This window comes from Lipomyces doorenjongii (assembly GCF_038497915.1).
Source record: "Lipomyces doorenjongii strain NRRL Y-27504 unplaced genomic scaffold V1508scaffold_86, whole genome shotgun sequence".
Taxonomy (NCBI): domain Eukaryota; kingdom Fungi; phylum Ascomycota; class Lipomycetes; order Lipomycetales; family Lipomycetaceae; genus Lipomyces; species Lipomyces doorenjongii.
The window spans coordinates 28,673-56,629 of record NW_027118153.1 but is presented as its reverse complement, the minus strand read 5'-3'; the positions used below and the strand labels follow the sequence as shown (position 1 = coordinate 56,629).

At 45.7% G+C, this 27,957-nt stretch overlaps 15 protein-coding genes across 15 annotated transcripts; 8 read left to right on the top strand and 7 right to left on the bottom strand.

Annotated features, from left to right (window-relative positions):
• Positions 1–304: 304 nt before the first annotated feature.
• V1508DRAFT_425782 (uncharacterized protein) lies at positions 305–2,080 on the bottom strand. The gene is made up of 3 exons (XM_066941494.1): positions 1,912–2,080; positions 1,737–1,851; positions 305–1,557 (listed from the first exon to the last, which is right to left on the bottom strand). The coding sequence occupies exons 1-3, from the start codon at positions 1,933–1,935 to the stop codon at positions 578–580; spliced, it is 1,119 nt and encodes a 372-aa protein (XP_066793089.1). The 5' UTR covers positions 1,936–2,080; the 3' UTR covers positions 305–577.
• A 263-nt stretch (positions 2,081–2,343) lies between these two features.
• On the top strand, positions 2,344–2,881 carry V1508DRAFT_425780 (uncharacterized protein). Its single transcript, XM_066941493.1, has one exon. The coding sequence runs from the start codon at positions 2,628–2,630 to the stop codon at positions 2,862–2,864; it is 237 nt and encodes a 78-aa protein (XP_066793088.1). The 5' UTR covers positions 2,344–2,627; the 3' UTR covers positions 2,865–2,881.
• Positions 2,882–2,963: 82 nt separating this feature from the next.
• V1508DRAFT_425779 (S-adenosyl-L-methionine-dependent methyltransferase) lies at positions 2,964–3,964 on the top strand. The gene has a single exon (XM_066941492.1). It carries the CDS (start codon positions 3,030–3,032, stop codon positions 3,828–3,830), a length of 801 nt encoding a protein of 266 aa, XP_066793087.1. The 5' UTR covers positions 2,964–3,029; the 3' UTR covers positions 3,831–3,964.
• V1508DRAFT_392322 (transmembrane adaptor Erv26) lies at positions 3,848–5,278 on the bottom strand. The gene is made up of 3 exons (XM_066937954.1): positions 4,806–5,278; positions 4,520–4,753; positions 3,848–4,460 (listed from the first exon to the last, which is right to left on the bottom strand). Exons 1-3 carry the CDS (start codon positions 4,870–4,872, stop codon positions 4,063–4,065), a joined length of 699 nt encoding a protein of 232 aa, XP_066793086.1. The 5' UTR covers positions 4,873–5,278; the 3' UTR covers positions 3,848–4,062.
• An 18-nt stretch (positions 5,279–5,296) lies between these two features.
• On the top strand, positions 5,297–6,165 carry V1508DRAFT_425776 (uncharacterized protein). The gene is made up of 4 exons (XM_066941491.1): positions 5,297–5,427; positions 5,523–5,593; positions 5,661–5,760; positions 5,870–6,165. The coding sequence occupies exons 1-4, from the start codon at positions 5,387–5,389 to the stop codon at positions 5,937–5,939; spliced, it is 282 nt and encodes a 93-aa protein (XP_066793085.1). The 5' UTR covers positions 5,297–5,386; the 3' UTR covers positions 5,940–6,165.
• A 148-nt stretch (positions 6,166–6,313) lies between these two features.
• V1508DRAFT_406581 (mitochondrial 37S ribosomal protein uS13m) lies at positions 6,314–6,931 on the bottom strand (the record flags this gene model as incomplete). Its single annotated transcript, XM_066938782.1, has 3 exons — positions 6,314–6,488; positions 6,567–6,802; positions 6,887–6,931. 3 exons carry the CDS (start codon positions 6,929–6,931, stop codon positions 6,314–6,316), a joined length of 456 nt encoding a protein of 151 aa, XP_066793084.1.
• A 984-nt stretch (positions 6,932–7,915) lies between these two features.
• V1508DRAFT_406580 (HIT-like domain-containing protein) lies at positions 7,916–8,748 on the bottom strand (the record flags this gene model as incomplete). The annotated part of the gene is made up of 2 exons (XM_066938781.1): positions 7,916–8,637; positions 8,697–8,748. 2 exons carry the CDS (start codon positions 8,746–8,748, stop codon positions 7,916–7,918), a joined length of 774 nt encoding a protein of 257 aa, XP_066793083.1.
• Positions 8,749–8,861: 113 nt separating this feature from the next.
• Positions 8,862–9,933, top strand: V1508DRAFT_425766 (uncharacterized protein). Its single transcript, XM_066941490.1, has 3 exons — positions 8,862–9,345; positions 9,401–9,475; positions 9,539–9,933. The coding sequence occupies exons 1-3, from the start codon at positions 8,932–8,934 to the stop codon at positions 9,725–9,727; spliced, it is 678 nt and encodes a 225-aa protein (XP_066793082.1). The 5' UTR covers positions 8,862–8,931; the 3' UTR covers positions 9,728–9,933.
• On the bottom strand, positions 9,798–12,270 carry V1508DRAFT_392312 (armadillo-type protein). The gene is made up of 4 exons (XM_066937953.1): positions 11,916–12,270; positions 11,286–11,795; positions 11,063–11,226; positions 9,798–11,012 (listed from the first exon to the last, which is right to left on the bottom strand). The coding sequence occupies exons 1-4, from the start codon at positions 12,147–12,149 to the stop codon at positions 10,280–10,282; spliced, it is 1,641 nt and encodes a 546-aa protein (XP_066793081.1). The 5' UTR covers positions 12,150–12,270; the 3' UTR covers positions 9,798–10,279.
• Positions 12,271–12,534: 264 nt separating this feature from the next.
• V1508DRAFT_425759 (P-loop containing nucleoside triphosphate hydrolase protein) lies at positions 12,535–17,121 on the bottom strand. Its single transcript, XM_066941489.1, has 4 exons — positions 16,663–17,121; positions 15,963–16,596; positions 13,485–15,912; positions 12,535–13,438 (listed from the first exon to the last, which is right to left on the bottom strand). The coding sequence occupies exons 1-4, from the start codon at positions 16,897–16,899 to the stop codon at positions 12,673–12,675; spliced, it is 4,065 nt and encodes a 1,354-aa protein (XP_066793080.1). The 5' UTR covers positions 16,900–17,121; the 3' UTR covers positions 12,535–12,672.
• A 126-nt stretch (positions 17,122–17,247) lies between these two features.
• Positions 17,248–18,315, top strand: V1508DRAFT_425756 (uncharacterized protein). The gene is made up of 5 exons (XM_066941488.1): positions 17,248–17,408; positions 17,466–17,538; positions 17,588–17,808; positions 17,863–17,964; positions 18,021–18,315. The coding sequence occupies exons 1-5, from the start codon at positions 17,274–17,276 to the stop codon at positions 18,150–18,152; spliced, it is 663 nt and encodes a 220-aa protein (XP_066793079.1). The 5' UTR covers positions 17,248–17,273; the 3' UTR covers positions 18,153–18,315.
• Positions 18,316–18,456: 141 nt separating this feature from the next.
• Positions 18,457–19,784, top strand: V1508DRAFT_425754 (uncharacterized protein). Its single transcript, XM_066941487.1, has 3 exons — positions 18,457–18,854; positions 18,968–19,176; positions 19,236–19,784. The coding sequence occupies exons 1-3, from the start codon at positions 18,549–18,551 to the stop codon at positions 19,504–19,506; spliced, it is 786 nt and encodes a 261-aa protein (XP_066793078.1). The 5' UTR covers positions 18,457–18,548; the 3' UTR covers positions 19,507–19,784.
• V1508DRAFT_425753 (RNA polymerase III RPC4-domain-containing protein) lies at positions 19,724–21,240 on the bottom strand. Its single transcript, XM_066941486.1, has one exon. The coding sequence runs from the start codon at positions 21,149–21,151 to the stop codon at positions 19,874–19,876; it is 1,278 nt and encodes a 425-aa protein (XP_066793077.1). The 5' UTR covers positions 21,152–21,240; the 3' UTR covers positions 19,724–19,873.
• Positions 21,241–21,373: 133 nt separating this feature from the next.
• Positions 21,374–22,533, top strand: V1508DRAFT_425752 (uncharacterized protein). The gene has a single exon (XM_066941485.1). It carries the CDS (start codon positions 21,416–21,418, stop codon positions 22,220–22,222), a length of 807 nt encoding a protein of 268 aa, XP_066793076.1. The 5' UTR covers positions 21,374–21,415; the 3' UTR covers positions 22,223–22,533.
• Positions 22,534–26,190: 3,657 nt separating this feature from the next.
• Positions 26,191–27,228, top strand: V1508DRAFT_324158 (uncharacterized protein; the record flags this gene model as incomplete). The annotated part of the gene is made up of 1 exon (XM_066936614.1): positions 26,191–27,228. A coding segment is annotated over one exon (1,038 nt), but the record flags the coding sequence as incomplete, so codon positions are not given.
• Positions 27,229–27,957: the final 729 nt, after the last annotated feature.

Genomic DNA, 27,957 nt, shown 5'->3' with positions numbered 1-27,957 from the left:
AGCAACACGCGTCATGGGTGACAAGCACAATCTCTCTGCTGCCAGGAGCCAGAGTAGGCTGGATCACAACCTCGCATTCTTCGCCGTCGTATTCTTTCATGTGAGATCGATAAGGCCAACGTTGCCGATAGTGGACACATCGTCTCTCTCATGGCCATCAAAGTAATGCCGTTAATTGTGGACGGTATGCATGATAAACGTGAAAATCGCCTCGCAAGAAGTTCTGGAAGAGCATATTTTGCGAATTGAATTTATACCCTTCACAATATTACTATGCAATCAACCATTCTACGAACTAATATGCATACAAGCGGAGTTGACAAATCCCACTGTCTACAGGTGAATATAGATTGAGTGCGAGCAACTATTAAAACGATCTACACCACAAATATGAATCGAAAACGCATATTGGTACAATTGAAATGAAAGACAACCAAATAACATCATAGATCAAACCCCCTTTTTCGTGGTCGAAATCACTGATACAGTAGTTCATCAAAACGTAACGCTATAGTCACGCCTAATCACAAATAACTCATCCAAATAGCCTGAACACATTCTAATTCTGATATATCATCTAGTACAGGGACTCCATCTTCTCAAGAGCGGCCCTTGTGAAGTCGGAGGTGGTGGAGGTACCTTTGAGGTCGGGAGTTCTGACCTTGCCCTCCGCTAGAACGGCGTAGACGGCCTTGGAGATACGGTCGGCATGGTCATCAAGACCCAAGTGGCGGAGAAGCATGGTCGCAGACAAGAGGAGAGCAGTGGGGTTGGCCTGATTTTGACCCTTGATATCGAGACCGACGTGTCGGCAGCCAGGCTCGAACACAGCGATTTCACGCCCAATGTTGCAGCCTGGAATCAAGCCAGGTCCGCCAACAAGACCAGCGCCGATGTTAGACAAGATGGAACCGTAAAGATTAGGGAGGACTAGAACGTCGAACTGCTGAGGGTAGGAAACTGCCTGCATGGACGCATTGTCGACAATCATGTCGTTGGTGGCGATGGTGGGGTACTCGGCGCCCATGTCTTGGACCGTGCGTCTGAAGAGACCGTCGGCCAGCTTCATAATGTTGGCCTTGTGAACGACCGTGACTTTCTTTCGGTTGTTCTTGAGAGCAAATTCGAACGCGAATCGCGAAATTCGCTCGGATTTGTACTTGGTAACGATCTTGAGGGACTCCACGACACCGGAAACTGACTGGTGCTCGAGACCAGAGTACTCGCCCTCAGTGTTCTCACGGATCAAGCACATGTCTATCCCGTCGTGTCTGGTCTTGACGCCGGGGATGTTCTTGATGAGAACGAGCGAGGCGAAGATGTCGAGTTCCTGTCGAAGCGCGACGTTGAAGGAGGCGTGTCCACTTCGCTCGACCGGGGTGAAGAGTATACCCTTCAGACCAACTTTATTCTTCTTGAGCGACTGAACACTCTCACGGAAACTCTCCTCAGAGGCGCCGACACCGGTGACATCAATCTGCTCCCAGTCGATGGGGACATTGTCGGCCTTGAAGATAGCCTTGACTGATTCAGCAACCTCCGCACCGATACCGTCACCTGCAAGTAATTAGTAACAGCAAGAAATGTAGCAGTGAGTGTCCATAGAAAGACAGATGTGACGACATATCCTGTACACACGTGCATATTCCATCACCCACATATATGTATAGTACAGAGGAATCTGCATTACTTCCGCGCCAATTGAACACCAGACTTAACAAAATTGTAAAACGCACCAGGGATCAACGTGACAGTGTACTTGCCGCCATACTTCAAGGGCTTGAAGATGTCGGACGCCACTGTGGTCGCCGACCGTGCGCCGACGAGAGGGATCGGGGAGCGAGTAAGAGTCTGTGATACAATTAGCAAACGACTCTCGTGGACCAACTGGCCTATAGATGGTAATTATACCTTCGCGAGAGTAGTTCTCAGCATCGTTGCTATATCCAAATATACTGGGAGACTGAAAGGAGCGGAACGAGGGTGGTAGAAGAAGGAATAAATGGAGGTGTAAATTTGTTCGGGAAAACCGCAACGAAATTGCCGTAAAACCGATGCTGGTTGGACCGTCGTAGGTACCTACATTAGCCGGGTAAACCAGCGTACTCGGGGTGTCCCGGGGAATCATCGGCACCGGGTAACTTGAACAGTCTCTCTCCCACCCCGCAATGATCACGTGGATATTCATTATCTGCCTTGGTGCAATGTATCTTTACTCTGTAAAATAATATCGTTCGATACCTAACGGAGACTGGGTTCTTTATAACTTAGCATATACGTCATTACAATGATGCGGACACTATCGAATTCGAAGAAAGGCTCTGCGTAGAGCAAAAAGTGGCTCTCTGTCTTTGCTAGTCGATGTTGTTACGAAATCTCGGGGATTGATAATAGTACCTTTTCTGTGTGTGCAGTGTGCACAATAACTCGAAAATGCAGACCTTGGTGCAGATGGCTGATAGAATAAAGTGGCTTTAATTTTGCTGTCTTGCGACACTTTCTGGCCTGATTGCAGTAAGGCGACATTGGACAATGTATGGAGCCGCTAGTAGTATCTTATATGACCTCGCCTTCTCACTGGCTCCACGCATCACGACCACCGAAACAACGTGCATACTATATACTGCATGGCTCGTTCCCGGCAGATATTATTCGTAGTTGTAAGGTTAAGTTTGCTAAGTTTGACATGGCACAGTTTTCGTAAGCAAATTCCGAACGATATCCTCTACTGGTATGACCAGGAAAATTATAGGGAAACTTTCCAAGCAAATCCAAAATATTATGGTCCATTTGTTACCAAAAGATATCGTTGTATTAGACGTTACCAGATTCAACTTTTTGAAATCGTACTAGTCGGCGAATAATAAACAATAGTAGGCATATAAGTTACTGTCATGAATTGACATATGCCGGAATCGTGCGGCGCTGATAAATGTCCGTTCAACTCCTAATCGTCGAGATTTTTTCTTGCTCGATTCTCTCCGCCATCGTCATTTTTCGACTACGGAACATCCATCTCTATCTAAACCATGTCTCGTCCCGAGATTTCAGCACCTCCAGAAGTTTTCTACTCCGATGTCGAATCAAAAAAGTACACCTCCTCGTCTCGAATACAACACATTCAAGCGTCGATGACCCTCCGCGCCCTAGATGTGCTCGCCCTTCCACCACACCAACACATCCTCGACATAGGCTGCGGCTCCGGTCTCTCGGGCGAGATTCTCTCACAAGAAGGTGGTCACGTCTGGGTTGGCATGGATATATCGCCGGCCATGCTCGCCGTCGCGCTCGATCGCGAAGTGGAAGGTGACTTGTTACTAGCAGATATGGGTAATGGCGTCCCATTTCGTGCCGGCACTTTTGATGCAGTGATTAGCATCAGTGCTATTCAGTGGCTATGTAACGCGGATTCATCGAATGCGGATCCAAAAAAACGGCTTGCCAGATTTTTCGATAGTTTGTACGCCGCTGTGAGACGGGGAGGAAAAGTCGCGTGTCAGTTTTACCCACGAGATGATCGTCAAACGGAGAGTATTCTCCAGGCAGCAAAAACCGCCGGATTTTCTGGTGGCCTGGTGGTCGATGATGAAGAGAGCAAGAAGAATAAGAAATATTATCTCATTTTGACGGCAGGTAATGTGAATAGCAACGACATCAATTTGCATGGTGTTAAAATCGACAAATCGGCGATGACGAGGTCAAAGAGGGATAGGAAAGAGGAATCAAGGAAAGAGTATATTCTTCGAAAGAAGGAACTTATGCGGAAACGTGGAAAACTTGTGGCTTTGGACAGTCAGTTCACTGGTCGGAAGAGAAAGCCGAGGTTTTAGGTTGCTTTGCCTTTATTTTATGGTATAGATCAAGTGTATTGGTACAGTTCGACTTTGCATACGGAGTTTTGGGTAGTTATTGAACAATTAAAAGCAACGCATTACTCAAATCGCTTGAGACATATTGAACTAAGTACAATTACACTCATTTGTCGTAATCGGCCGCACATTCGTCTTTATGATAAGTGTTATACATCCTATTTAATTCGCGTAAATACTCTTCCTCCATCACCTAAACGATTCTGCCACCTCCACTTCGTGGATCATCGCCCCATCCAATAACCCGCGCAACTTCCGCAACTCCTTCCTGCACCTTGCCAATCACTACCTTCGCCATACCTTGTCCCTTTCTCAACGTAGCCGTTCCTGCACGTTCCCCGTCTCCCATACCAGAACCAAATCCGTTGGTCGACTCAACAGTGCTAGGAAGTACGTTGTCCCCCGCACTCAATGAGACGAATAGGGAAAACGGAACGAGCCAGACACAAATACCAAAGAACGAAGACACCTCCGAAAATGACGGAAATGTAGATGGCGGCTCGTACAAAGGTGATGAACGGAGGGTTGGCGGTGGAATTGAGGGGCGCGAGAAATGCTGGAACCAGAAATAGTGATTTAGTAGTACCAGGACTAGCACCCACTACATTAGAACTTTCTCATTCACGCTTCTCTCTCTAAAAATTACGTACCGCAGCTGGAGATAAATACACCACTAGATAGTTGGATGAACGGAAATTGCTTTAAGTTCTGATAGTAGACAACCTGGGTTCCGATAGAGAACAGCGTCAACCAGAACGGGAAGTGGTCAAAAGCCAAAAGGAGAACATGAGTGGCAATAATGCCATATATCAGCTTTTCTAATAGTCGCTTGGTAAACCTTGAGTGCTCCTCGACCAGTTCCGATAAATAATATAAGCCGGCAGCTAGTAAATCGTTAATCGGTGGTAAGTTAACATACAGAGAATGTAAGTGTACCTATGGCCAAGGTAAGAAAAATGAAGCCTACGATTATGCCGATATAGGATAGTAGCGCAAGAAACATTGCGCCAGTATTATACTCTTTGCTATTTAGCGGAAAGACCTTGCTGTGACTTCACTGGTCGTTGGCAGCGTGCAGACGCAGTCGTGGCTATCCGCGTAACCCCTGGATATGAAGCACGAAATCCTCTCGATCACAGGGTCCAATAAGCTATCAATAGATCGATTATCTAAATGGTTCCGGTCCTAAAGTAGCTTACCTCATTAACTAGATAACTGTGTATGGAGTACGAATGATCCAATCTCATCATGAGTGCGATAAACGTAACCTTCCCGCTAGCGGACTCCCTGACTTGTACAAAGAAGATTACATAATTCATTCTTTTCTGGGCATAAGAGGGTTTTACTAAGTTCAGAGTGTAGGGTTCTGTGCGATAGCTTAGCACTATTGGGACTTCCTAAGTTCTCGCAGTCTTCTGATCGGCATGCTTGTGACAAACCAACATTCGCGACGTCCAAGCTTTATCACGGGTTCGTACTTCTGGCCTTTGCAGGATCAGATATACAGTAGTTCCATAATGGACTATACGTCGAGCTCCTACTCATGGTTTGATAAAATGTACGTACAGTCCTGGCACCTCAATTCGATCTAGATTGAATCAAGCCACCTAATGGCCAGAATGTCGGAGTACAACATTGACGTTCTCTTTATAGTTCAAACACCTTCAATATACGCGCAAACGGTTTTATTCTAATTGACAGTAAGACGGGATTATGCTTAGATGGTAAGTTCTCGTGTCGTCGAAATTGGCAAAGAACCTAATGTTTGAATGCGGTTTTAACATTGGTCAGTTCGTGGTGTTGCTCAGAAAGAGGACGCTGCTAGATTATATATTATTTCCAAAGATGCCATAGACGAGTCGTGCAATGGTGTTGTGGAGCTTCGGAAAAGGTGAGCAGTATTGTGCCTATGTGCGGTAAAAAATTGCGACATCTCACTCGGTCACATATTTTCGTATACTGAGATGTTAATAATTTAGTAACAGTATTAATTCTTGTAGCCGAATATTACTGCGGAGAGAACCTAACTGTTTAATTGGACTATACACGGAAGCGATGCCTTCCAGTTAAAAAATCTGCGAGCGGGTTTTGTACATTACAGTAAAATAATTCCGACGATATGGTGGTTGTAAGATATTCGGACGACTGGTAACGGGATCTTCGCAATTAGACATTTTTGTCCGTCGTTACTATTGTACATAGAATACATGGCTGAGTTTTGTTCTTCATAGATTGGAGATTGAAACTTGACTTTACTCTTGATTCATCACACAACCATATCTAACTTTCATCGCATTGACATAACAGATGCCGTGTACCTATTTACAAAGATTATGATTTACGAAAATAACCTGTCCCTCGCTTTTGTCCTCGGGGCACTTACTTCCTGAAAAGTTGGAACGTCCTACCTAAGACCCCCATAACTCCACTAAAATGCGATGACGTTAGCTCAGAACCGGTATGACCGGCAAAGATGATGTAGACTGATCATACCTGTACCACGTAGTACTGGGAAATAATACACCAACAGCATCAGTAGAATATCCACGTCTGAAAACCTTGTTGAGTCTCTTCGCCGTCTGAGCATTTCTCTTTGTCCGCTGACCACGAATCGGATAACTAAAAATTCCCATCAGCACTCATTGACACACAAAGCGATTGACACCGGCATCCTTAGACACAAAATAAAACACGTACCCCATAGCATGACGTCTACCAGAGTAAGTACCAGCAATTCTCTTTCTGTTCAGGTTATCCCGCATAACTTGTCTCTTCTCGTCCTCGATGGTATACGTGTTGAGCTCCTTGGCCATTGCGAGTAAATCCGGTTCGGTTAATTGGTGAAACCGGATATTAGGATAGAATCCTAGACGGGCACATATTCTCGCCGCGTTGATGTTTCCCAATCCGTAAAACTTGCGCGCTAGGCCAACCTATTACGACGTCAACTAGTCAATTCAGCGAAAGAAGCCAGCGGCGTTATTTTGCAATACACGGCAACATTCTGGACGACATACCCTTACAAGCGCATTCCCCCGGAAATGTTTCCCTTCGAAAAGCATTGAGCTGCTAAATCAATACCTAAGTCCAAGCCAGTAGATATGCCGGCAATATATTCTGTGAACCGCCGGGTACAAGTCCACTTGAGTAGCCAATGATTGAATGCAGTGAATGGAAATTTACTAAGGCTGTCTCGCATGAGAACGCGAACCCACTAAAACTTGATGTGGTCAGGGTGATTGCTGTTAAAGTGGATAATTGTTTCGCGTAATCTCGACCACTTCTCTAAGCACGGCTCTGTGCATAGAGCCCAGAATAACAGCACAACCCCAATTTAACAATAAGATTAGGGTAATCATGAACAATACTGACAAGTAATACCTTTAAATTTGACTTTGTTTACATGTAGTGATTGCGATCGAATTTGTCTTCGTCATCTTTATTAACGACAAAATAGCATGGTATGCAAATAGTGATCGTAGCTCTTGCTGATGTATACATGACATGACTTAAAACACGTGTACTAAATGAATGGCGCGTACAACCGACTTTTGCATTGCTCTCTTGTCTGGGATCGGAGACGGCTAAAAACAATAAGCCAGGGATGTTGCTGGTACAAAAGTGAATTGCGAGCGAGGACCAAGAGAATGTAAAAAAAGCAGTGTCAATGATTTAATAAGATGTGCATTATGATCGTGCTCACAGACAAGATGGCTGTCACAAACTACAAACGAGGCAATTCGACGTTAGATAGCTAGGGATGTAGAGTTGTCATCCACTTACTCTCTCGGTTACTTCAAGCATTTAAAACAATCCGTGTTCTCCTGCAGTCTACCCCAACTTAAAAGGCAGAAGAGATAGTTGCTCAGGTGACGTATAGCTAGTATGTCAATTATCACCACCCCAGCCTTCAATAAAAGTGGTCATAAAATTGAACTTTATTACAACCGCTGTCTCTTTCTCTTAACTAAACGCATTTCTCTTTCCGTATCATACAACTCTGGAATCTTAGCTATTTTACTTACTAATAATGTAATATAGATTAGTTATGTTGCAGCCTTCTCTTTCTTCCAAAGGGCAAACTCCTCCTCCAGATGATCTTTTAACTTCTTAAACTGATTCTGGAAATTCTTCTCGCACCTCCAGCAAATTAAATCGCCCTTGCTGGCAATCTGTGCGCAATACATAGGTCCACATTTGATTCTCGCGTCATCGGTAGTAATGGTCCCTAATTCGTCAAAAGATACAAAAAAGGGTGTATTAAACGAATTATAATGTTTCTTATTCTTCAGTTTCTCAGAGTAATTGTCAACGGATATAACATGGATATGCAAATTCGACATTGATGGCGTCGAATGTATACCCACTTTGAGGTCCTCCGTGGTAAATTTCCTCTTATGTAGGTCCTCTAGCTGTTTAACAGCATAGTCTTCGCATTCACGCACAATCTTACTCAATGTGTCATAAAACTCTTTTGTCCCGATGAGCTTACTCGCATTAGGGCACAGTGCTTGAAATGGATGTAATCTTGTCCGCGTCAAGTCCCGAGGAAGAATCAACAGATGAACAGACGCCTTGGGGAATTTGTCGGGTATCAGCACATAGTCGTCAGTGTACTTTATAACGTCACCCGACTTCACAAAGCTCTCCGGATTCTGCACAAGTGGCGCAAGTGCATCTCTGAATGAGTATGGTCCTTGAGTTAATTTATGTAATGGCTCGACGTGTGCTGGCTTTGGCTTTTTTGCCGTTGCCATGAGCACTGAAACTGTATCATCGTGTTAGCGATATGATGATCTTGCCTGGGTACATCGTGAAATCACGTACAGGCATTCCTCTTCACACCAGAACTCATCTCTGGAGAATTGGGATCAGCCATGGCGTATGTGCTTTCAGTTGTGGATCGCATATGACAATATGCTTGTGAAATATTCGGCGGTAGTTAGAGCGCATCAATTTCGCTCAATAAGCCGCACTTCACCATCGACGTCACCATTCTACAAATTGGCATATCACTCAATTCTCACATCGGTCACATATACATCCTCAAAATTCACAAGTAATGGCTCGTCTGAGAAGGAAATACCCTCCCAAACGTGCACTTCCTCAAGCCGCATACCAACAATCGCCCAATGCAATGCTACCGCCATATGCACCCCCGGAGAACGCTTCCACTGTTGCAAACCCAGCGGCTCCAAGCCCGTCGCTCTTACAGCCCTTATTATCGAACACTTCGTCATCAAGTTCGGTATCTACAATCAGTGCGAGGATCAAGTCAGGGAGCGTGGGTTCCCTTGGCGTTACATCGGCCTCTAGTATTGAATTCTACAACGATCCTGACGTTGGCAATGAACAGAATGCTGCTCCACCTAGACAACTTCATGTCGTTGGATCGCCGCTGGTTAGAAGAAATGTGACGCCAGATGGGCAGGTACACACAGCTAATTTTGCTAGAAGCAGAATTGTACTTCCCAGAGTGCGTATATGAATTGTCTATAGCGACGTTCAAGGGACACTGACAAATGACTCAGTCCCGATATAATTTAGCTTCGCCAAAGGTTGGTAACGCAACATCCAAAAGCGAACTGCCTGTGAACATTGGAATTGTATGTATTGGGTTGTGTTGCTCCGTTCTGCGCTTTGTTTCAGCGTGTATTGACAACCTTTAGGCTCAATACTCTACGTCGGCTAACACTAAAACACCTAATGGATCGACTACATCGGTGTCACCGTTGCCTGACAAGACATCGCCCATAATGTCTCGAAAAATTCACAGACACGGCGCTAGCAGTATTTTGGGACTAGGCTCTTCCTCGACCATCGCGGCACTAACAAATCGGCACCGGCATGGTTTATAGTGAGATATTGTATTCTGAATTTGCCATATTCATCGACATTTTGTATCATACTTGATTTGGGACTGCATTATTCGGAGTATTGTTCGGAATCCTATTGCTTCATTTCCTGTAATATAAAAGTTGAGTCATTTTCGCAGCACACATCAGGCTAACGATTAGAACAAGTCCGCCGTACAAAACACATATCGGAATACATTAATCGGGACACACCATATGATAGATAAAAATGAATACATACATTCGAAGAAAATACATGAATAAAAAATGACATACATCCTCATGACATGATCACAACCTAACAAGATATATCGCATACATAGGTACATAGATTGATACAATAATACAAATTAAAAGACACTGCCGAACAAAAAACAGAGACACCGTAATGAATGACAAACAAAATCGTTCTAAACAGACGCACAAAATCTCTTCGGTTATAGTTGTACGTCGCGACCTATAAGAGTCTCTTTTCTATGAATGGTGATCGGATAAATAACAAAGAATACTGGGTTGGCAACAGTATTTCACTCGTGATAAACAAACGATATGCCACTATGACATCATCGTGTTGTCACCATTTGCGAAATTGAAGCCCTGTCCACCAAACGACGCACTCGGGGCGTTGAAACCAAAGGTCTCGCCAGCCTGTTGAGGAGCAAGACCGGTATCATCAGCAATATCCTCCTCGGAGAAGTATTTGTCAATGATATTGTACGCCTTCATGTATATGTCCTCATTGGCATTCGTCTGCGTGTTGTGGATCTTCTCCATACCACCTGCCTCTTCAATATACAGAGCATAGGCATTGACGCCGGTCTCTGCCTTGTCCTGCTCACCAACTTTCAATATATTCTCAAGGCCATCGAGCGCAACCTGAATAATCTTGTTGTCCATGCATGTCAACAAATCGCACAGTGGCTTAATGCAACCCTGGTTAACAAGATACCGGATCTGCTCCGGCTTGGCCAATCCACCAGATGTAGCATTTGAAATTGCCCAGCATGCCTCCTTTCTAGTCTTGAAGTCTGCATTCGCCAACAGGTTGATCAACGGCGGAATGAGGTTGCTATCAACGACGGCCTGGATCTGAGCAGAGTTTCCTGCAGTGATGTTGGAGATTGTCCAACATGCTTCTTTTCGGATACCTTCCTTTGGTGATGAGAGGAGAGAAAGAAGTGCCGGCAAAGCTCCACAGTTGATAATAACCTGAGTCTGTACATCATCTCCAGTTACAATGTTGCCGACTGACCGTAGAGCCGGCGTCTGGACGGAGGTGTTAGGATGCCTACAAAGTTAGCCACTGAAACCATTCCGGCATTCACGACTATAACGTACAGTAAAAGCTCAACTAATCTCCGTGGAATTCCAGCCTCGATAACGGCCTGGATTTTGTCATTGGATCCATCGGACAAGTACGAGATTGCCCAGCAAGCATCAATCAAAACCTCATCATCAAGCGAGTAAATGAGTCTAGCAAGAACCGGAAGAGCAGTGGAAATCTATATTGTTCTCGTCAGTTGTATTCTTATTATCCACAATCAGTAATTCATCCACGTACCACTGCCCACTCAGGCTGAGGTGATTTACCACGGCAGAAATTACTCAAAGTCCATGTAGCATTTCTAAGCATACTCAATTTCCGTGAGTCGTTAAGAAGGGCCAAAAGCGGTCGCAGAGCACCCGCCTGAAGCACAACGTCACGGCAGGCAGGCGAATCACCAGCAATGTTGCCGAGGGCCCACACAGCCTGCTCTCTAACATCGGCCTCAGATGAACTCAAAAGCTCAACAAAGATATTGATAGCGCCAGCCTCAATAACAACACGAGTCTGCTGAGAAGATCCAGATGCAATATTTGTGAGCGCCCACGCGGCTTCGAACTGTAGCATCGAGTGAGGCGACTTGAGAAACTCGACGAATCGTGACACTACGCCGCACTCAATGACTTTCTCAATCGGTGGATTGCGCTCCTTAGACAAGAGCTTTCGAAACTTCACGGTGGCCTGGATCTGCGCATCAATCGACTCCGAAAAAACTCCTTGAATCATTTCAGGAAGCTCTTCGTTGAGCTAAAAAGCCAGAATGTCAGTGACCATATTCAAATCACATCGAATCACATATACGCAACATGATCTCCAAAACCTTTCTTTCCATAACAAAAATCTATAAACTACATATGAATCACTAACCTGGGCTTCAGCACTAGTCTCATCTTCGCTCTCGCTTTGGATCGTATCAACCGGAGTCTGTGGCAGAGTCAAGTTACGACGCTTAGCATGAGACTCCTCGCGTTTGGCCTTTCTGATTTCAACCTGCGCTTCTTCACGTCTGCGACGCAACTCATCAGCGCGGAAATGGCCCTTATTCTTGAAGTTTGTCCTGCGATGTTCAGGAACAAACCGTGTAGTTGTATCCGCGTCCATTATAATTGCGATGCTGATCGATAAAAGGAGGAGAATGGGCTGTAAGAAGTTGCGACAGCGACATACAGGAAGAAAATAGTTGTTTGTTTGGGACAGTACCGAGCTCTTGTCGCATATATGGCATCTACGTAACAACGTTACGTAGAAATATGCTCCGCATTGTGGAGGTCCGTGCACCCTAGGACATTACAGACAAGCGTGGCAGCAATCCCTCGTTGGCTCGAACAAGTAATCGCGGTCACAGAAATCCATAGAACCCACAATTTTCAGTCATAAGTCACTACGTCTCTACTTGTATTTGTTACAGCTGCTTCTTGGTGGCCAGTAAGATGTGTATCTGGTTCCTCTGCACAGGAGAGGTGATGACGTAACGTGTTAGGAGACAAGTGGATCAACGATTCAGTCGAGCTATAAACCTTAACTTCTGCCATAATCTCAAGGGCCAGCATCTGTGTGACTGTCTCTTCTTAATATTCTCTAATTTCCAATCTAAAACACCAATGTCTATGCAAATAATATTATGTTATAAGCCTTCCTGATATAGCAGCCGTTTAACCAGCAGTACAATCTCATGCCCGCTCACGTCGACTTCCGGGGCTTCAATCTTCATAGCGAGAAGCTGATCAAGTAGTATTCTCATACGCCCCACAAGAACTCCAATTCGTGCCCAGCATCTCATTCTAACCCAATTTCCAACTGTCACTCCACGACCCAATAAATCTGTGCCCAGCGTACCGCCAAACATCAGTAAACCGTAAGCTCCGAATGGAGTCAGCTCGCGAATAAATATTTTAGAAGTCGCCATCTTATGAAAGAATGACATAAATTCAGCACCTCCTATGAATGATTGTGCCGAAAACAGTGTCGAGCTGGGATGAATGAATACCCGACCGTCATCTCTAGTAAATAGCTTGATTGTCTTTGCTTCCGGATCTAGTTCAACTGCGCCTGAGCTCACTGCCAGATACTTTTTGTCAGGGAATTGGATGCGCGCTATCGAAGGATTCATCGATGCAGCAAGAAGAGCTCGGACAAGATTGAATTCTGCGCTTGTATACGTCTGAGGTGCGAACGTCGTTGACGAAATAAATCCGATCTCCTGAAGAGCGCTTAAATATTGATCACGTGTAGATCCGATATCCTCTAAAGTTTTAACAGAGAGATAGTTTCCTTCGCACCATTGTCGTGCAGAACGGGAAGACGAAGCTTTCACTTTTGCCTCCCAATCCAAGAAAGCGCGAGCATCAGCTATCACATCGCCTTGGCCAGCTGAGAATGTCGCCCGAGCACTAAATTTGTTAGTTTCTCCAAATTTACACAGTGATTCACACATACTTTTTCAACCCTTCACGATTACCTGCAGGCGATATGAATGGTGACCTGACAGTCAAAATAGCTGCAATCACAGTGGCCATCTCCAGACATCCAAATATTGATCCATACACCATTAATTTCGCGCATTTCAAGTCTGCAGGAATAGTCGATAAATGAGTTCCCAGTGCTGTGAGCTCAAATGTATCTTCATCCAAGGCACCAACTTGCACCAATACATTTTTCGCTGCCTCGATTGCCATAAGTTGGGGGGGATCCAATGCTTCTCCCAAGAACTTTCCAGCATCGCCGACACTCATAGCCTTCACCATAAGATAGAGTTGCTCAAGAGGGGTTCTACCCATCTCGGGCACTTGCCGAACAGGCATACGAATACTCTCAGCGTTACGAGTGTACAATTTGTAGCAAGCGCCTCTGGATACTCGACCCGCTCGACCACGTCGTTGCTTGGCGGCTGCTTGTGATACCCATGTTTCCACCAGCCTTGTCATATTTGTCTGTGGATCGAATACTGTCTCCTTCACTCTTCCAGTATCGATCACTGCGACAACATCAGGTATAGTAATGGACGTTTCCGCGACGTTCGTGGCGGCGACGACCTTCCTCTTTCCTTTCGGTGGGGCCAAGAACACCTTGCGTTGGTCAGATGGAACGAGAGAGGCGTGAAGAGGCAAGCAATGAAATTTTGTTCCCGATATTGTAGATATGCATCTGGATATCTCAGCTGTTCCCGGAAGAAAAATCAAAATTGCGCCATCCTTCTCTCCCAACTGGCGATCAATATGTTGCACAATACATCTCATAAAATCATAGTTTATTCTGTCACCAAGAGCGGCAATAGATTTACCGATAATGGAGTCCTCCAGATGGTCTTCCATGTCATCTTCAGGCTCGCCGGGTTTCTTGCTCTGATCGCCGTCGTCGTCAGTGCTGGTCGTTTTCTTGTCAATCTTTTCATTCCTCACAGTGACCAGTGGTCGGAACCCGGTTAGACGCAGAATTTCGTCCACATACAAATCATCAACAGGAAAGGTACGCCCTTCTACATTAACGTGTCCAGCACCACCAAAGTAGTCGGAAAACATCTTGGCATCAACAGTAGCACTCATCAAAATAATCTTGATCTTCGCGTTCCTTGCGACCAGGCGTTTCAGAACAATCAATAAGAAGTCGCTGTCTAGAGATCTTTCGTGAACTTCGTCGATAAAGATGTGACTGACATGTTGCAAAGCACTATCGGGATCTTTCTGAAGCATCCTCAAGACCACGCCCGTGGTCATAAACCGTAACATTGTTGCCGCGGAAACCTTCGATTCACCACGAATTACATAGCCAACCTGTTCGCCGACCTGGCATCCTCGTTCTTCAGCAACGCGTGATGCAAGTCCCATTGCCGAAATCCTTCGTGGCTGCGTACACATTATATTCGCAGTATTACCAATCCCTGACAAAATTAAGTCGTCTAGAATGAACTGCACGGACTGCGTTGATTTTCCGGATCCGGTTTCTCCCGTTATCAATGTTACTTGATTTCTTCTAACAGTAGAAACAATTAATTCACGCTTATCCCACGCCGGAAGACTCTTTCTGATTTTATATATTGTTTCCATCTTCGGATCGACAAGCTTGGATTTGAGACCATTCAGCAATTCCTGTGAGTTCAGAGTTTTTGTGTTCGCAGGTCTCCCAATAGAACGAATCGCGGATCGGCTTGTATGGAGATTCAAGCTTGAAAATAATTTACTAACAGTATCGGCTTCTCCTGAAAAAGAAACTCCGTAGATAGCCCCAGACAGAGATTTCAGTTTTACCGGATGGTTAACAATATCCGATAGATTCTCTTGCATCCATTCGACAATCAAAAAGCACATAGGTTCACCTAGAAAATGCTCAGATGCATAGTTTGCGGCTCTTAGTACAGCTGAGAGGCGAATGTAGGATGGCAGATTTCGTAGTCGATTGTTTTGCGTTGCGAATAGCGATAAAGAAGGAATTCGTTCCGAAGGATAGCCTGACGACTTATAAAATCTAAGTGATAGATTGTTGTTGTTATAAACGTCTGATTCTGGCAGCGACAACTTGACTTCAAAAATATCAGGGAGAGGGTTGGAGAACCTGTCACCGTAAATTGCAGATAGCGTTTCAATCTCCTCATCCCATGCTTGGTCAACAGTGAGAGAGTCCATAAACTTGAAAGCCACGTCGGGATATTGAAGAGAAAACATGAGTTTCTCGATGGCCTTGCGCTCACTATTGGAACATTCCTCAATCGTCTCACGCGCAAGTTCAGTGGGATATCCTGCTTGTGCTAGTCGCTTGACCGCGTACTGAAGTTGCAGTGATCCTGTTATCAACGTGACTCCAGGTGTATAATTTTCAGGGAAGAACCGTGGAGGCAAATCATCCTCAGGCACATGAATCAAGAGCCATTCTAAAACAGTTAATTCTGGATTCTTCGACTTTGATGTTCCCAAAACAAACCTAATGCGGCTTGCACAGACGACGTAAATTCGCCAGCTTCTTTCACGTGGGATTTCCGGAAGCCCAACTGCACCAAATCCTGGATAGTATCGTCTTCGAGGTTGCAACCATTACTAGCTGATAGATTTTCCCAAATATGATATTTGCGAATGCAGGTTTCAACCATGGACCTCACTTCTCTTGACATATCAATGACAGAAACTCGCTCCCAACCCTTCTTCATGATAGTAGGAGGCTTTGATGGAGAAATCCCAGCCTCTATAGCCGCCGTCTCATCCGCACGGGCCTGTCGCTTAGCATTAGCGGCAGTGTAGGCTTCGTTACGCTCCCTCTGCACCACAAATGGATCTGCAGAGTAGTTGTGTGCTCTCCCGCCTTTTACTTCTAATCTTCTAATGTCCTCCATCTTGCGCCACAGATTCTTATGCTCCCCTGGAAGCACCATCTGCAAATTCTTGTGAGATGCTATTCGGTGAAGAGTATATGTTGCCGCAATATGCCTCGCTTCTAGAGCAGTGGGCTGAGGACCAACGATATTTTCCGTAGGAGTAAATTTGATTGTTTCTATCTGAGACGTTTTCGCGTTCCGTTGGCCGAGAATCGCAGTTGCAGTATATCCCCCCGGTGAACGCCTCTAAGTCATGCCCATGATTAGTTGAAGATTATTGGCAATGTAACATTATGCAAAATATCTCGATACCATATCATACGTAACTTTCTCCCAGCCTAGCTTATTGCAATGTTCATGCAGTAATGTGGCGGGCAATTTTCCGGTCCAGGATGATGAAGCCGCTACAATAGACTTTGCTGAAGGAGCAGCCTTTTGGAGGGGCAACTGACCATTTCCCGCCTCGGTTTTCGGTATCTTGGACTTGGAACTGTTCCCTGCATTGCCGGATGATATAATTGCCCGAGGCCTTCGGTCACCTTTAGCCATTCCGTCTCCGCATGTGCTGAACTATTGAGATGGTTGCCGCTCACAACAATAATCGAAAGTAGGACGGTGCGGCTGAAGTGTATTCGGTATATCTGATGCTGCAACCAATTACCTGACGCACTCAACTTTAACCTGATGATTATCTTTCGCTTGATATTATTTGCTTTCAAGAAATAATATCATCTTTAATGGTCTGTTCCAGTTTGCAAACAGAGCCGTTAGGCAAATTGGTTCTCGCTATTCAAAGTCGAAGGCTAGTTACAACTTCGCGTATTGGGTTAGGGGTTCATTCGGGACCGGCACTGCAGGCTATTCCAAGATGAACCTAAGATCGGACCCTCGGCATCATCTCTCCGTTTTTCAAAAAATGCACAATGGATCTACACAATCCTTCTGACTCGTTGCCATTGTCAAATGGTTATTCACCTTCTAATGCTTTATCCGCGTTATCTCAGCAACGGCATGATTTAGAGGAAGAGTTGTCTGCACTAGTATCAGTGCTCGAGTCCGTGAGTGGATCCGGCCACAGTTAGGGATATTGGGCTTATAATGACGAATGAGTCTAGCACAACGTGGATATGAATACGCCTTTGATTACTCCGGACGGTTTCCCTAGATCGGATATTGATGTCGCCCAAGGTACGTGCAGTGCTGACATTGAAGTAAAGTAGCTCACGTTTACAACTAGTGCGGATAACTCGGACAAGAATTATACGATTGAGGAATGACTTGAAAGCTGTTATGTCAAGGATTGAAACGGCATTATATGAACACCATGCACGTTTGAGGGAAAGGGGATCAGTGTCAGCAATCGGTATTGCTGGCGACGTTGAAAGAAAACCGGATCCCAATGGCATAGCATTTGCTGTCGTCAATAATATCGTTGAACGGAGCCCTGCGTATGAGGCGGTATGTGAACTAGGCGCTCCAATATCGAATGTTAAGCTAAACAGTTGAGGCTAGGGCTTAGTCAAAGGCGATAAAATCGTTAAATTTGGCTCCGTTCATGCTGGTAATCACCAAAAACTTGCTCGATTGGCGAGTGTTGTTCAAGAGAACGAAAATGTAAAGTATTATTGTGATGGGCAAATTTATATTGGCTAGAGATATTAACATTATAGTCGCCTATCGAGATCACAGTGATTCGGGATATTGACGAGGCGCAGGCGCGTGCGGAAGTCAACCTGATTCTCACACCGAGGCAGGGATGGGGAGGAAGGGGAATGCTTGGCTGCCACATTTTGCCTTTGTAGGTTTGAGGAGAACCAGACGGAGTTAATTGCATTGATGAGTGCGTTGAAACGTATCGTGGAGTTCGATCTATATTCCCAATATTTGTGCGTTATCTTGTTAATGTGCAGTACATAGTATAGGTATTATATGCCTTTGTTTAATATAAATTTATTGAGACATTTATATTTAAGCCTTCCTACATTACCGAAACCTCGTAATTGTCATTATAGCAAGACTGGTCGGAGAGAAGCTATGTGGGCAAGGGTTGACTTGCCCGGTTGCATCATGATGCGTGGGACTGATGATCTCGAGACCAAACGTCGAAATAAAATCTCCACTTGTCCTTTTGCTTGTAAGTCAACAGACAATTGCACGACCACACGACGAATAATTCACGTTCTTTCAATCTGCCAGCCATGAGATTGACAACTTCTGCTGCGCTTTTGGCGCTTTTCGGTTTTGCTGCAGTTGCTTCGGCTGAGCCAGCAGCCGAGATGCCTTACCAGGAAGTCTTCGAGCCTGATGAGGGCCCTGATGCCCCACCTCAGTTTCTTTTGAAGACAAAGTTTCTTGAGAGTGAGAACACCTATCCTCCGATAATCTACAATACGCAGTCGACCAATCTCGAGATTACGTTGCGGAATGAGGAGGATAACGAAGCCATTGTCCAGGTCGCTGGTGGTGCGCTCTTCGAAGTCGGCAAGGACACCGCCTTAGAAAACGTAAGTTGGATAATTGATTTGGTGTGAAATCAATTGAGCAACATTCACAGATTAGCGTGCTTGATGGTCCGTTAATCTGGTGTTGGTTTTGAGATCAATGCTTATTGGAACAGATCACCGCCGTTCGTGTTGGACCCCTGGCCGTTGCTCCTCATACGACTGCATCTGTCGCATACAGCTTCGTGCTTGATCGCGAGCCTAAGGATTACTTCCTACGCGTTGGCCTTTTGATCGAGTATGAAGGTCAGTTAGTCCAGTACCTCGGGTACAACTCGACCATTACGACACAGGATCCGCCTCTTTCCTTTTTTGACCCTCAAATGTATGTGCGACTTTTCCTTGGACTGAATTGGAAATGAGAATAATAATATTCTGCTGCAGGATCTTTCTTTACCTCATTCTCAGCGGTATTTTTGGTGTAGGTGGATACTACGTGTATAACACTTATGTCAAGTCGTACTTCGCTCCTAAGAACACCTCAGGCAAGAAGCGTGCAAAGGCTGTGACTCCTGTTACCCCCTCAAGTACTACAGCTGAGACGACTGGTAGTGCCGCTAAGGGATACGATGAGAGCTGGATTCCTGAGCATCACTTGCGATCCAAGAACCCCAAGCCCAAGACGGTCAAGAAGACCAAGAAGAGCACGAAGTAAAATCAGCTTAGTAGTTGATTTGGGATTTTGGCGTGTCGTGTGCGAGAAACAGTGGGATATCCTAATGGGAAATAGCCAAATTTCGTCTTGTAATGGCGGACTATTAATTCATTTGCGTACTTCTATACTCAACAAAAATTCATGAAGGGCGCACGTGTATTCTATTGATTATTGTCTGTGCTTTAGTCGTACCTTGTAGCTTATTTATGAAATTTTGGCATTGGATTATAATATTTGTATCCAAAATATGAATGAAAAGTACACTACATTAACGTCGCAACAGATCCTAAAACTTTTAAAGATTCCACCATATGCAAATGATAAAGATAATACAACCATGACCATGAATCCTATGTACAGTCAATATTTACTCGCTCTCCTCACTTTCTCCGAATAATATGTCAATATTTGGCGAGACCACAACTTTTTTAGCTATTTGCCCCAATAATGTAGCCTTATGCTCATCTGCATGATCAATCACAACGACGTCTTGCAAAAATTCTGTATCTGCGCCTCTAGCAACCTCCATCTCGACACCACCCCATCGGATACTTACTCTGCCAGATTTTCGAAAATACAATTGACCGACAAGACCATCTTGACCTGGCAAGGACGAAACAGAAGATCTGGAATCAGATAATGCATTGATTTTTCCCTTCTGTGCTGGTGAAGAAGATTCTGCTTTAACGCCCGGCTCACTCTTTACTCCTTGTTCCAGCTTTACTCCTTGTTCTAGCTTCACGCCGGCACGGGAGGATTCGAATGTCGGTAAGACAGGTGCAAATTGAAAGAAGTACAGCTTCCGTTCAACGTCGTTAACTCCATCGTCACCAAAGACTCCAACGAATTCCTCGGCCTCTCGTGCAAAAACAGCCGTCTCATCAATTATCTCTTCTGCCACCCTGCCACCGTCTGCGAAATAATCAGCGGTGCTATCCCTTATTGGAAAATAGCGGCCGATATCGATTCCATCGGCACCACCGACATTTGCAACTTTAGCAATATCGATACGCTCAACGCCCTCTCGAATCGCTTCGTCATCACTATCACTCTCACCTAAGCCCTTCCATTGCCCTTCGTTTGCAGTAGTAAATTTCAATTGACCTTCTCGGCCTTTTTCCGAAGGCGGAGGTCGTTTCTCAAAAGAAGGACCCTTCAAACTCCTTGGATCACCAAATGATGGATCAGCGAACGGTCCTGCCGCTGCGGTTGCTACTTCAATACGACCGCCTCGCGCGGCGCCTCCGCCTCCACGTGAAGTACCACCTCGCCCGCGGCCACGGCCTCTCCCTCGTGTAGATACAGGTGTTGATAAGGATACTGCTGGAGCTGATGACGGTGCTGGAGCAGCGGCGTCGCGTTCTTCTTTAGGTCTTCGCGCAACTAGTTTAGGCTTGAATTTGAGGCCACCGGCACCTCCTAATGACGGTCCAGTACCAGATGCTAATCCTGGAGTGCCTGCACGAGAAAGTCTAGCAGAAGATGTGGGTGCCAAACCTGAAGCAGATGCTCGCGGGCGCGACAGCGAATCAAGCCGCGGTGGTGGTGAAGGAAATGCTAATGATGATGGAGTTGTAGCGGTTGGGGTCGACGAGCTGGACGATGCTACTGGAGACTCAGACTGTGGAACTCTTTTTGGCACCATTTTGTATATTATCGTGTTCTCATAGATGTCAAATGACTGCTGCGCAATAGTATATGTGTGGATTACTATTTGTATGCTAATGAGTTTTGGGACGTTTAAGGAGGGAAAGCCTTAAAACTTGCGTCGACTGCATGACGTTCTTGAAACTCTATTTCGCCCACCTCACGCTGAGGGTGTACGAGGGGCTTGTGTTCGGCAACCTCTAGAGTTAGGTAATGTGATGTCTCGATCTGGAAGTTAGCTACTATTTTCCTTACAGTAAAGATGGCGAGCGGTACGAAAGACTCAATGTCGAAGAAAAGAAAACGGAAGAGTAGTGACTACAAAGGCAATGACTACAGAGATGTGGAAACAAATTCATTAATATCGAAGGGAGACAAAGGAGTCCCTCTGGCAAGAGCGCGGGCGTCTTCTGCATCTTCTGAAAAGCCCGTTCATAAGAAGCTGGCTATAAATAAAAATAAGGCGAAATTACCAGTTCCGGTACCTGAAGATCAACTTACGGAAGTTAGAGCTTATTTGACGTTATATGCAACAGAACGATCGGCGTGGAAATTTTCCAAGCAAAAACAAAATTGGCTACTTCGACACTGCTATGATACACAACGGATTCCTGCAGAATGGGAAGATGAGCTGAGGGTATACATAGTGGGCCTGCCAGAAGGAGCAGCGCGAGACAGGGTTATAGAAGAGGCTAAAAAGGTATTGTCGTCAAAGGACGAGGATTATCAGCAGGATGATTCCAAATCTAAACGTGCCAACCGTTTTCTAGAAGCTCTGGGAGCGAAGTTGTTCACAAATGACACAAATTCGTCGGACAGTGTATCAGAAGCATCCCCATCCAGTGACTCCGATGATGCATCTGGCGGTGAATCGGTGACTTCTCATACCGGTGAATCATCAGCAGGATCAACCACGTCATTGACTTCCACTTCCTCATCCGATTTGACTTCTTTGAATACATCAACTTCTTCGCCATCCTCAGCGACATCTTCTTCATCCTCCACAGCTTCGACAACATCTTTGTCAACCTCGTCTGGTTCATCTTATTCATCTACCTCGTCAAGCTGACGGTCAATTAGCTCATCAACAACATTATCTTAACGACTGTAGCTGAAGCGTAGGGTCGGCAATTTTTACATGTAGTATGTAGAGATAGATTCGTGGCTTTTGTATATATTTGATAGTTTGGTTACTTACGGTAGTATTACGGATGGCTTCTTAGCTCCTTTGCCATGTTCCGACCCTCTTCCTGTACACGTAAACACGCCGTGCCTCGTCACCCGAACAATGCCGAGATGTGGTGGTCCCGCCCTGCATGCCTTTTTTAGCCACTGTCTTCTGCGAGAAGGGCGAGTAGCTGTGCTCGCATATGTTTATCGTCATATTTGCTACTTCGATTACCTCGTGAAATACTATCATAGCTGTCAGATTGTCCAATATATAACTTCCATACGATTCGTGCAAAACGATTACGCTGTATACAAAATCTATGATAAATATTACGAAAGTACAAACAATTTCGATATATATACACTTCTTTGAACCATTTCGCTCTTGGTCTTATTCTCCGTAGTTTTCAATCTCCGTCTATCGTCAGCAAAGCTGATTCCAAGAAGTAAGTATAAGCTGCCTCTTTGTCAGCAGTATCATAAGCTACTGCGAGGATGCAACTTGGACAATGATACATAAACCAGCGCTCATCATTTCCGTCTTTTCTATTAATTCGTTAGTATATACAGCCGGCAATGAGCCAGGGATCAATGCGAGCATACCGTCTCAGATTGATTGGCTTTCGATCACGATCTGCATTCATAATAAACATGCACCGTCCATGATTCATTATGCGGTGCTACTATACTTGGAACTCCGCATATACTCGGATCACGATGAGCGGAGGATTGACTAGGATAATTGTGCGCATCGACATCTGTAAGCTCTGAAAATGAACGCGTATAACCAAAAATTCGAACCTTAAGACGTCATACAAATAGTTACACTATATTACATAATGCCAGTAGCGAATGGACTACAAGTTCTGACGTAGTGTGCAATATTACCGATAAGTAATCGATCTCGAGTGATAGAAGAGGAAGTCTTTCTTGGTCTGGCCGCACTGGCTTTTCACTACTTACTCATACAGCTATTCTTGATTAGCCATGTACCGAATTAACGAGTTTGTCGATGGGGTGGTACGGAGATGATTACTAGTGATGAGTTCCATGGGGCACGAGAGTGCCATAAGTGATGGAGGACTACAGGGGCCCGCTCCTCATAGCGAGCCGCAGACTGTGAGGCGATGGTTAGGGTTCAATCGGAACAAAGCAGAGGCGTCATCGCCAACGCTTACTTTGGCGCAGCAGCCTTGCTAGCAGAGGGTCGTAGTCCATCCCAGACACGCCTGTTGCAAACTTGGTGCAGTACCGCAATTGTCACGTTCAGTCTTGCTGTCTCATTGAGTGATTTGTTTATTCGAAATTGCTTGTCCGTGCGCATCGCGAGTGCGGCTCAAGCGGTGGGTCCGGAACAGGATGCAAGTCTAACACGCTCGAACGCGTCGCAAACACGCGTCGTGTTCTTCCTGTAATAATACAGAATGCAATTAATTAATATTTCGCATTCGAAGCGATGACTCGTGACTGTCTTGCCAAGTCTCTGGCGTTACACAGATCGGATGCTGTTGCACACGTCGGCACTCGGGCAGCTTCAGGAGCAAATCGGCCATTCTACGAACGCCCGCAACCCTAGGAGGAAGTCCTCGCTTATCCATTGACAGGACCCATTCTAGCAGCACCTCTTCTTCTCTGTTGGTCAGTTTGCGCGTCGGTGTAGTCGAATTGAGTCTTGATGCGCGGCCACCTAGACGAGCGGGAAGGGTAGAGTAGGGGACGTCGTACAAACGCGCAGCACCTCTAATGCTTGCAATTTTGGTATTTTTATAAGCCTGGACCGCTAATTCAATTCTGCCTTCCTTACTTTGATCGTTTCCGACCATGGTTGCTACGTTATTAAAATTTTGAAATACGGGACGTGTAGAGGATTGTGGAGTGAGCCGCTCGCTTGGGTGGTCCCACTCGCTTGCCGATCACGTTAGCCAGATCGTCGATCCATCATTGTCTAGTAATCTGACTGACGAAACGCAAGAGATCTCACCAGTCCTCACGGACGATAGGATTTCTTCTCAACGTACACGTGGGACTGCGAATCAGTGGCTCTGGGAGCAGTTTGAAGTTACAACTCTAAACCAACAGTGGAAGCTTAAGCGATCCAAAAAGCTTAGGCACGATCAGCTGATAACTTGCAAGCACTGTCGGAATTGGTCAATCAAGGACTCCGCTAAATCGACATCTACAACTAATATGTCCTATCATTTGCAGAGAGCATAGTTTGGGTAGAAGCAATGATACCAAGAATCAGTCAACGATCATGACAATGTGGAAGCAAAAGGAGACTGTAAACACCTCAGAACTCTTAGAGAGAAATCTTATTCGCTGGGTCGTGCAAGAGAGCCATTTACTGTCATTGAGCGTCCCGCTTTTTTGCAAATCTAAGGTATTCCAGGTGTGGACATGCCATTTACCACTCGCAAGGCATTACGACAAGAATCGACGTAGAGTTCGAGGTGTGCCGTGCAGGGTCGAAGGAAGAACTAGATAAAACTTGTCATACAATTGCCCTTCTGGACTAGCCAGAACCACATCGCAGTCCTTGGAGTAGTTGGGCATTGGTTGACAGGCGAATTCGAATATAAAGAAAGGGTTTTAGAGTTTGGAGAGGTAATTGGTGTGCACACTGGCGAGAACATGGCAGAGATGGCGTACAGTATGTTGAAAGAGCTCGGGCTCACGAAAAAGTTGATCAGTGTAACTGCAGATAATGCTAGTAACAATCGCATCTTTGTCGAAAGTCTAGGCTTGAAGCTGAAAGAAGAAACCGACGTGCGATTTCAAGGTCACGAAAGCTTTATTAGCTGCTTAGCTCACGTGCTTGACCTCATTGTGAAGGATATCCTTAAAGCTTTGAAGTGTGGAGACACGAACATCGCAGTGGAGGCATGCGATCAAATACGTGATGGTAAACCAATCGTGCCTCACTCTTCTCTGTCTAGGCTTCGAATCCTGACTCTATGGATCCTTAGAAGTCCACAACGTCGAGAGGGTTGGAAGAACTTTTGCTCAATTAATGGATTGAAGGACAAGTACATAGAGTACGATGAGGACATTAGATGGAACTCTACCTACCGCATGCTTCAAGGTGGATTAGCTGCAAAGGAACAGATCCGATGTTACCTAAATGCCGTCCGACTTTTGCCTCCTTTTACAGCATCAGATTGGGAGCAACTTGGACAGATTGCAAGAGTCCTACGAAAGTTTGACGAGTTTACCAACCTCGTATCTACAAAAGGGCTCTCAATTAGCTTGAGTATTGGTGTGGACTATGAGTTACAGGATTTTGTTGGACAGTGCGAGCACTCGACAAGGAGAATTCGCCGACTTGAACGATGAGATTGCACTTGCAGTGGCACAGGGGTTGAAAAAGGATCATAAATACTACGCATTTCTTGATGAACAGGATGCTTATTATATAGCCTTGATCTTGGACCCTAGGTTTAAAGCCGAGCTATTGAAAGCTGAACTGAAAGATGAGGCGACGACGGTCAGACCTTCACAGAGGAAGACTGCCAGCACCTCACAGCTGTCTTACGGACAGGTATTAGGCAGTTTGTGGGTTCCGCATTCCCTACGTTAACTGCTGAGGAAAGAGACAATGACATTGTGTTGCAGGCCTGTGACGCGTCAAAATTTAGTATTCACTACGTGCATATACACGTGCTATTTGACAACGCAGTATGCAGCGGGTTTGCGTTTGTTTTTGAGTTCCAGGTCTACCTGAAAACGTTCCTTGACCGGATAGCCAATGCCACTGGGGATGCTCATCCGATGGTACGACGCGCATTAGCGGTAGGCGTCGTTGACCTCACTGTCTACAAAGCGTCGCAGCAGTTCCGTATGGTTGGGAACACCAAGCTGGGAAAGGCGCGACCGTTGAAGATTGTGGGCGAAGACTGTGCCGTCCTCTTCCCTCGCCGACCAGACGGAGTGATCCGCAATGTTTCGTTTGGAGGCCTCTGCTCAACCTTTCGGCAGTTCGTAGAGTTACTTGTAAACGACAGGAGCGAGTTTTCCGTCGAAAGGGTCGTGTCCGTCAGGCCACATCCCCGCATGCCGATGCGTTCTGTGCATCGTGCACAGCTGGAGATTTATCGGGATCACGCGAACCAGCCTGATGACATGAGTGCAGATGCGCGAGTGTTCCATCCGGATGAGGACCAAGCAGATGTGCCGCCAGCCAACACGCCAGTCGTTAGAGCACGGGAGATCCCAACCCGGTCTGACGCTGGTTACAACATGATAGACGATGACGAGGTCATCGTTCTAGACTCTGGAGCCAGAATATTGTGCCGCGACTTAATCGGCGGCCAAGTCGTGTACTGTCCTCTGTGCGAGACAAACGTCGATAAGCGAGCCGGCCGTGACGGTAAGTGGGTGACAGACAATGGGATTGGGACGGCTAGTGCCGCGTGTATCGAAAGAGCGACTGGCCAAATGGTCATATACTGTTTCAACTGTACGTACCTGACAGCCGTGATTCAGTGTGCGGATCAGTACGGCTTCGTGGCGGAAGGTGACGAGGTTGTGCATCTCGGCGACGCGACAAAGATCAACTGGCAGGGCCACGAGGATATCTCCTTCGATGGTGACTACCGGTTGTTCTTCTTGGACGCGCCTATGGGCACGGGCAAGACACATTGTGTCCGAGAATACCTCAGAGCGAATCCCAGACTGACTGTGTTATCAATCACGTTCCGGCAATCACTGGCGCGGTACCTTTCGTCCGAACTCGGGCTGGCGTGCTACCTGGACAATGGTTTCTGGGCTCCAGAGGCGAGGGCGCGGAGAAATCGGTGTGCCGTTTGTCTCGACAGTATTATGAAGCTGCGGGCAGATGCGGAGGCATACGACTTAGTCGTAATTGACGAGTGTGTATTTGTCCAATACCACTTTCTCGCCGGTACCAGAAGACGCTGCGAAATATATAATGGAAGCGATGAAAGAAAAGCTGCATAGAGAGTATCCTCTTGCGGTGCCAGAGAATATCCAAGAGATTGAAAGAGTTGGGAAGCCCACGTTAGAGTCTCGTATGCTCTCCAAGATCCAACGAAGAGCTTTGCGGTCAGATATAGACAGATACTTTGAAGAGGAGACCGTAGATGTAGCATCTACTGAGGAAGGATGGCTCTTGCGGTGGTGGAGAGCGCACAAAGAAGATTACCCACAGATGGCAGCTGCAGCAAGAGACTACCTCGCAATCCCGGCCTCTGAGGTCGCGGTTGAGAGGCTATTCGGTCAAGGTAGAGATCTACTAGAAATAAGGAGGAACACGTTGGAGTCGGGGACTATGAGGACTCTCACATTGCTGGCAGATCAATACTCGAAGGAATCGGACATGTGATTAGTCATTTGTACTTGATTTTTCAGTTAAGCCTTGAGTCAGGTGCCTAACTATCGATTTTTTGCGAGTGACTCAGGGTGATTGCTCGTATAGTTAATCGTAGACTATTACAACCAATCGTATAATAATCGTATTAGACTATACGATTACGAGTTACGAGTTGCTTTCAAATCGTACCCACCCCTATTTTCCATTGAAGTTTTTTGTCAGGAGAATGTTCCCTAACGCCTTTGTCCAAAATGTTCCAAGGAACAGTGTTAGGTTTTAACTCCGAATATTTTATATTTGTATTC